Source organism: Stegastes partitus, unplaced genomic scaffold (genome assembly GCF_000690725.1).
Source record: "Stegastes partitus isolate 25-593 unplaced genomic scaffold, Stegastes_partitus-1.0.2 Scaffold1101, whole genome shotgun sequence".
Classification (NCBI taxonomy): Eukaryota; Metazoa; Chordata; class Actinopteri; family Pomacentridae; genus Stegastes; species Stegastes partitus.
In genome coordinates this window covers 188152-196219 of record NW_007578832.1, presented here as the reverse complement: position 1 = coordinate 196219, position 8068 = coordinate 188152, and the positions used below count along the sequence as shown (strand labels likewise).

The 8068-nt window shown below is 41.9% G+C and overlaps 1 protein-coding gene across 2 annotated transcripts in view; it reads right to left on the bottom strand.

The window, feature by feature from the left end:
* The window catches only part of rbbp8l (retinoblastoma binding protein 8-like), a 26715-nt gene that overhangs the window by 6265 nt on the left and 12382 nt on the right, over positions 1 to 8068 (bottom strand). Inside the window, exons 7-12 of one of the 2 annotated variants that reach the window (XM_008296121.1) lie at positions 7141 to 7334; positions 7004 to 7047; positions 3545 to 3624; positions 1193 to 1895; positions 832 to 919; positions 498 to 562 (exon numbers count right to left, since the gene is read on the bottom strand). In XM_008296121.1, the coding sequence (XP_008294343.1) occupies positions 498 to 562; positions 832 to 919; positions 1193 to 1895; positions 3545 to 3624; positions 7004 to 7047; positions 7141 to 7334 (1174 nt within the window). The remainder of the gene's footprint in view (positions 1 to 497; positions 563 to 831; positions 920 to 1192; positions 1896 to 3544; positions 3625 to 7003; positions 7048 to 7140; positions 7335 to 8068) is intronic. The other variant, XM_008296123.1, reaches the window with a different exon arrangement.

Below are 8068 nucleotides of genomic sequence, written 5' to 3'. Positions count from 1 at the left end.
TTCAGGGAACATTGGTGCAATGTAGCTTCTACCGGAGCGGCATGTGAGGTGTTCAGGGAACATCGGTGCAATGTGGCGTCAACCGGAACGGCATGTGTGGCGTTCAGGGAACATTGGTGCAATGTAGCTTCTACCGGAGCGGCATGTGTGGCGTTCAGGGAACATTGATAAAATCTAGCGTCTACCGGAGCGGCATGTGAGGTGTTCAGAGAACATCGGTACAATGTAGCGTCTACCTGAGCAGCACATGAGGCATTTATGGAACATCCGTGCAATGTAGCTTCTACCGGAGCGGCATGTGTGGCGTTCAGGGAACATCAGTACCAGAGCGGAATGTGTGGCGTTCAGGGAACATTGGTACAATGTAGTGTCTACCTGAGCGGCACATGTGGCGTTGACTTTAACAAAAATATTACAAAACGAACACACACAAAACAAAACTGATGCTGGATGAGTCCACATGTCGTCGCTGTGTTTGCTCTGTTGGATTGTGTTACCTTGCCATTTGACGATAAGGACTCTTGTTTTTGTAGAGCAGAATTCAGAGTCTCCAGGACGACTACTGTTGTAGAAACGAGACATAAAAACATGCTGTTATCTTGTCCACGGTACATTTACGGTTTCCGACGCTCATAAGCTACGTATTCCATCCAAACGTTAAGCAACATTTGACCCAATTCCAATAAAATATGCACGTTTTTACCATTACAGCAACTTTTCCACTCGAGTGCAAAGACCGTTTTGCAGTATTTTTTAGATTTAAGGCATTTGCACATATAAACAATTACATGGAAACACATCTACAAGCGTATATGCGTCTAAGTTCTTTACCTGGACGTAATGATATCGTGAGGACAGGCACTTTCTTTCCGTTGCTTTGGTCTGTTTTTCCATTCACCTCCTCGTTCTGCTCCGGCACCTGCAGAACAACACCATACGTGAGTCCTGTTGGTCCTCTTTTTACCGCAACTCTCAAACACTCCATATTCTGCACGTTTAGAGGTTTCCTTTTTGGGGGTGTACTAGAATGTGTTTGCATGCTTTCATGTTCAAAAAAGTCATTATTTTTTCTCATAATGCACATGAGGCTCTGTTTTAACTCCTGTCTCTTTAAGGCCCGGTCTGCTCTGATTGGTGAACGAAAGCTCCTCATGTTGTGATGGACTTAGAGTTCAGTTTTAACATACTATACCTTGTGGTTGTGGTCGCTGGTTGGCTCTGGTTCTTGTTTAACCGTACAGGAGGATGAAGGCAAGACAGCAGGAGACGGTGAGGATACTGGTGGATTTACATCGCTGTCAGGACTCTTCTGCAGCTTTGCTCCACCTTGTAAGTCTAAAGGTGAATCCTCTCTGGCCGCCTGGCTGGATTTGGACTTCCCTCGGTCAGACAGGTCCAGCGGTCCATCGTATGCTTCTCCAGAGACACTCTCAGCCTTTAAAGACGACGGGCTTTCCTTCTTCTCCGGAGATGTAATTTGACTCTCTGCAAAATCTGTCAAGCCTCTCAACTTGAAGACCACCGTCGGCTCTTTGCTGGGGGGCTGAGAGGCGCTCTGCTTCTGCCAGGGAGAACCGAAGCCGGGTCTTCGAGGGCTTTGATGTTGGCTGCTTGGGATCAGGTTGGGGAAGCGAGGCAGGTTTAGCTTTGGAGACATATGCAACAGCGGGTTGGTGCCTGCGGCCGCCATGTTGACCCACTCAGAGGACTCGGATAAGGGCCAGGGGAGGGAAACTGGGCTGCTCTTGGTGGGTTGGGGGCGGCAGGGAACAGGAGCGTGGAGAACATGTCTGCTGGGCTTCACATCTCCACCAGCTGATGAGGAGGAGGAGGAGGAGGAGGAGGTCTTCAGGTGAGGGGGGATGGAGAAACGCTGGTCTTCAACACCTTGAGATCTAAGACATGGAGGAAAGTTTGTGGAGGTCAGTGGGGAACAGCGCAGGAACAAGGTGCCTAAAATGCTGGTATTCACACAAAAAGGTGCAAAAGTTGTCAGAATTTACAGGATTTTAGTAGCTGATAAAGTAATGGTTGGCAGCTGATCGAATAATTCATTAAAGGAAGAGTTCATTTGCAGAAACAGATAATTCCATCTTCACAAACCTTCAGAAAACCCACTTTCCCATCGTCTACCTGAGACAACATCGATCAAACTTAAGTTATCTTTATTTTTGTCATTTCTTGGGGTCGCTCCCATGGCATTTGTAAACATTACCTACAAGTTCTGACAATGTTTTAAAAAAAAACAACAAAAAAACGTTTTATTTTTTTGTTCAAAGAAGGTACCAAGGACGTATCTTATTACAAATAATGTTCCCATGAGGTTAAAAGTGAACTAAGACGGAACGTTTTAACATTCTGACGATGTTTGAAGGATGTTGTCAGACTAGATAACAAAAGAATGCTCATACCTGAATTTAAATCCTAATTTTGTCTTTTTTAAAGCTTATTTAAAGAAAAAACAAACTTGCACACCAGCACATTCTCCAACATCATGTTTCTGGTTGATAGATTGTCCCATTTAGGAACCAGTGCTGGTCACCAGTGCCGAGTGGGAAAACATCTCTGGCCATGAAGATCTGCACCTCGTCAAACTCTGTCAGTTCCTATTATCTCATCATTTCTACCAACTGTAGCACATCAATGACACCCAACGGTGCATTTATTGTCTAACACAGGGGTTCTCCACCTTTTTGACCCCTAGGTCCAAGTTTCCCAGTACAAAGTACAAATATGAGCACTTTCATTTCAATTGATCCGAGTCCTGGTTTGATTTGACTTCAGGAACTAAATCAAGTCCACTTACAGTTTAACAAGCTTAAACCTTCTAAAATAAATGATATGATAGCTGTAACCTATTTTCTTTTCTCCTGAAAAATAACACCGGCTTCCCAACTAGTTTTGGATGTTTGGTTTCGAGATGCCGCCGTAGCTTTGGAGGCTTCAGTGCTTCCTTGGCTAGCGTAAATTTGGCCTTTGAGGAGGGGGTGGCATCACTTCCATCTTCATTTTTTCTTTTTAAAAACTTTTCCATAATTTAAATTAGTTGCGGCTGGCTGCTGGGGGGTCCTACGGCCCTCGCGGCCCACAGGTGCAGAACTGCAAATTTTTCTTGGCCCAGTAGGCGGCCCCATGGTTGATCATCACTGGTCTAATAGACACCAAACCTTCACATGTGGTATCGTTCCATCGGTTCATGGATTTAACCAACAGCAGTGTCTTAAAGAGGACTGACTCAGCTGCAGGTGTCTCCATAAGAGACACCTGTACAATACTAAAGACAAGTTTTTCTAGTCGTGCTGAGGCATGCACCCTTTAATTCTGCTCTTCAGGAGAAAGCAGGCTGATTCTGTAATTGCTTGTATGTTAAAACTGAACTCTAAGTCCATGACAACATGAGGATTTATCGGTTTGTTGGTGGTTTTAAAGGGATCAAAGCTGACCTTAGTAGCCCTCCTCGACTCCAGAAACAGTTATTTCTGTTTTTTATTTGTTTTGGGTGTCGTTGATTTGTTTGACAGTTGTGATTTTTTTTCTGTCTCACCTTCTCTCCCTTGTGTTGGGTTCCACCTTCCAGATGGGTAAAGTCAGAGACGGAGACAGTTGAAGAGGCTTGTAGGACTCCTGTGAGAGGAGAGGATAGTAAAAAGCAATAAGTCAACACAGTCGTAGCTGTTTTATCACATAAATGACAGTAATGGTTTGACATGTTGGAGAAAAATAAGCTTTCATTCGGACAGTTTGAGAAGTCTCAACAAATTTAAAGCAGGTTAGCTTAGCTTAGCATAAAGAGTGGGAACAAAGGAAAGTTGAACTGACTTTATATCGGTGAAGGGTTCAACAGAAAATTAAATGTAAGTGAAGTTTAGTACTGCTGGTAGGGGAACTTCTGGGTAGCTTGTTTCCAGTCTTTATGCTAAGCTAACTGGCAACAGCTACGTGTTTGATGGACACATAAGAGCGTGGTTTAGGCATATTGGTAATACTTTTGATTGTCGCTCCCATACATTAAGTGTACTTAATTCTAACTTACAGTGTTCAGTAGCTTGTGTGCTAATAGTGTATTAATGCATATAAAAGGGAACAACATGCAAAGTTTAGCCGGTAAAGAGGAAGCAGACATGAATATATTTACTGGATACTGGACATACAGATGTACTTAAAGTTGCCAGAATGGAGCCAAAAAACTTTTCGTAACCTTCTAGATTTTACATTTTCGTGCGAATAATTCCTATTGGAAAGTGTACAAGCAGACCTTGTTTGCAGTTGGAGATGTGATGTTGGTAGCATTTTTAGGCTGCAGGTGTTTTTTATTTTTTGTTGTAGTGCTAATGTATGGGGATTTAAACAATGTTTGTAGGTATTTTCTATTAACATTTAGCATTTGAGAAGAACTTGTACCATTAGTATATTTAACAATAAATTAGAAGATATATTACTGCTATATATATTTTTTTTTATAATCGCACAAAAAAAACCCAGAAAAGGTGCCAGATTGTGTGAATGCACCGACCGGATTGCTGCTTAATTTCTTTGTGCACTGTGCCGTGACAATAAATGAGCTGTATTCTTTTGTATTGTATCCTGTTCTGTTCTAAAGCCAATAATGCCACTGAACAAACACCTGCTACTGAGCTACAATCTGGCATTAGAGAGGATCTAATGCTGTAAGTGTCTGACTGCAGAGTGTTTACTCTGGTCTTATGGGATACAGTATGAGCATTAGTTTGGGGAAAATGTGAGACAACAGATTCTGCAGCAGTTTATAAATATGTGTTTTAGTTATTATAGGCTTTGAGGTTATTTAGTCCTTTTTTTATTCATCACAGGTCTATTTTGGCTATTAGGCAGCACAATGTCACGTATTTTGTACGCTGCTGGACCTGGGTAGGGAAATTCCTTTTTCGGTTTTACACGTTTGAATGACAATAAACTGAACTGAAACTAAATAAATATGATTGAATATTAGTTTTTAAATGACTGTACCTTATGAACCAACGCTATGCGGCAAAGCAGTCAAACAAAACAAAAAAGATAGGATAGGCGAAAGACAAATGCTTTCTTTTCATACGTTCATTAAACTAGAGGGATGCATGTTTACCTGATTCTGTGTTTTCCTGTGCGCCTACTTGAAGATGAACTTGCCTTGATTTTGCCTTAAAATGATGCATAATGCAACAAGAGCTCAGTCTGTCATGTAACTCAGATGTTTTGCATGGAGGGGAAGCGTTTTGCTGTAATTGACGCATACGGCTAAGGACACAGCTAACCGGCTAACCCCACAGGGCGGCTGCGGCTCAGGTGGTAGAACGGGTTGTCCTCCGATCTGATCGCAAGGTTGGCGGTTCGATGCCCCTGTCTTGGGAAAGACACTGAACCAGAAGTTGCTCCCAATGGTAGGCAGCACCTTGCATTTGGTGTACGCCATTGGTGTGTGAATGAGAAACACATTGTAAAGCGCTTTGGATAAAAGTGCTATATAAGTGACCATTTACCCAAGATGCATGACCTTGAGTTTGTCACATCACCAGTATGAGTTCCTATCTGATTGTAATAAGAAACTATGTGTTTATCTTCCACCTTTTCCAAGTTATATTGGATTTAAAATTTGTGATGATTCACAACCTTCTGTATGACCATGACCTTGTCTCCAGGTCATATGTTGCATCACCAGTTTATGGGCCTCAAATGTCCTCCTAAGTTAATGCACTAAACTTATGTCTTTTTGTGCATGTTCACTCATACAGAGCTCTTTTGGGAGATGCGACCTTTGACCTCTGTAGCGTCACCGATCCATGTATTGACCTTAAAATCTAATCACTCTGAGAAGGAACCATAACGAGGTCATGTATGAAGCTTCAGATTTAAACTCCTCTTCTGTAAAGCGCTAGACCGCTAACAGACAAAATAAAATCACGCACGCACACAAAAACACACAATTACTCTGTAGCTGCCCATCGATGGGCAACAACAATAACTACGGGTTCCTTTTACGCTTTTATTGTTCCGACTGAAGAACGTCCTCAGAGGATCGTCAAGCTGCCGTCGTGTCACCCGTAAACTATACGGCGAACGCTTATTTTCTATTTTTTGATAATGGATGCACGTGTGACTAATCTGCAGACCAAATTCTCCAAATCCACACCGTAAAACTGTATTTCAGCTGTAAATAATTTGTTTTTATTGAACCTTTATTTTACCAGAACTGGTTCTCATTTTCAATAACGACCCAAAGTCCTGTTTCAAATGAATCCTACTTGCTTTGGTGAAGGAAGTTTAATTTGGTTTATTCTATCAACTTGAAACTACACTTTGTCCTGTTGAATGACTTTTATAATTTCAGCAAAATTGTGAAAATTAGGTTTGCTGCTATCGAATGTGCGTTTGACTTTTTAATTGTTCTGCTGCAACTCAAACGCAGTTTTCTTCAAAGACAATAAAACACCTGCACGTCTAACGATAACATCACGTTTACATTTGGGTGCTGTTAATACTTTAAAAATTGGAAACTTAAAATTGACTTTTCCTGAATTGAAGTTGCAGCAATGTTCACTTGAGGGAAATCAAATGATTTAAACATTGCATCTAAACCAGTGATAAGATTTTTCTTATTAACTTAATTAGGACAACATTTGTTTTCTGTGCAGTAAAATTGACCTAAATGTGATGAGAAGTTTAGCATTTTTAAACTATAAGTACTCTTTTATGGCTTGTATATGGCATATGAAGCTTTTTTAGGGGCTCCACATATTTTCCATGTCAAGAGAAGAGAATATAAATATCACATGTTCCCAAATTTACTCTATGAGGTACATTAAAGTGGCCTCTCTTGTACCCCAAATGTATGTTGCAGGCACCAGTCTAAACTTTTATCATAAACCTCTGCAAATAAAAAAGGGAATAAGAGCATCATACATACATGTCTCTGTGTTTAACATGCACAAGTGAAAACAATAAAGTTGCATTTAAATGCATACGAGAGGAATCTGATTCACAAACTCACCAGATGGCTTCGGTTCGTTCCTCTCAGCTGCCTCCGCTCGCTCTCTGTTTGATCAAAGCCAGAAATGCAAGTAAGAAGACGAGCATGACAGTCAACAACCAAACAAGCAGGAAAACTCTTCCTTCTTTCTTTCTTACCTTCAGCTCTTTGGTCCACCTCGCGTTTCACTGCAGCATCGCCATCTGCTGGCTGGTTTGCGGCTCTGCCGGCTGCTGGGATGGTGACGAGGGCCACAGGTCCGGAGGAGGACGGCGAAAGCTCAGGAGAGCTGTTTGGTTTGACCTCCGACGTGCTGCTGCTGCTGCTGGAGGAGTAGTTGCTGGGACCTCTGCTAAATATACATCATGGGATTTTAGTTTTCTGTGTGTGAAAAATGTGTTTTCAGAATGGTAGTTGTTATGGCGGTGGTCCTGAAGGCAAAACATGTAGACGTACAGTTGTGACCAAAAGTTTATATCCACTTGTAAAGACCGTGTATATCACGACAGTCTTGAGTTTCCAATGACTTCTATAACTCTGAATTTTCTGAGGTGGAATCATTGAAACACGTCACAGAAAACTGTCACGCATTTTGGTTCCTTCATAGATTTATTATAAATCTTCTGGAAATATACAGGACAGCTGTGGTTCAGGTAGTAGAGTGGTTGTCCTCTGATTGCAAGGTTGGCGGTTCGATCCCCTCCACAGTCAAAGTGTCGTTGGGCAAGACGCTGAACCTGAAGTTGCTCCCAGTGGCAGGCAGCACCTTGCATGGCAGCTCTGTCACCATTGGTGTATAAATGTGAGTCAGTGGGTGAATGAGAAACACATTGTAAAGCGCTTTGAATACCACTAAGGTAGAAAAGTTCCATATAAGAGCAGACTATTACCATTTAAGTCAGAACTTTGGGGTAACCGGTCTAAAACGTTCATTCTAGCCTGATTTAACCATTCCTTTACCGCTTTTGATGTGTTTGGGGTCATTGTCTCGTTGAAACACCCAAATGCATCCTAGACCAACCGTCTGGATGATGATTTGAGGTTTTCCTGAACAACGTGGGGGTATTCCTCCTTCTTCATTATTCA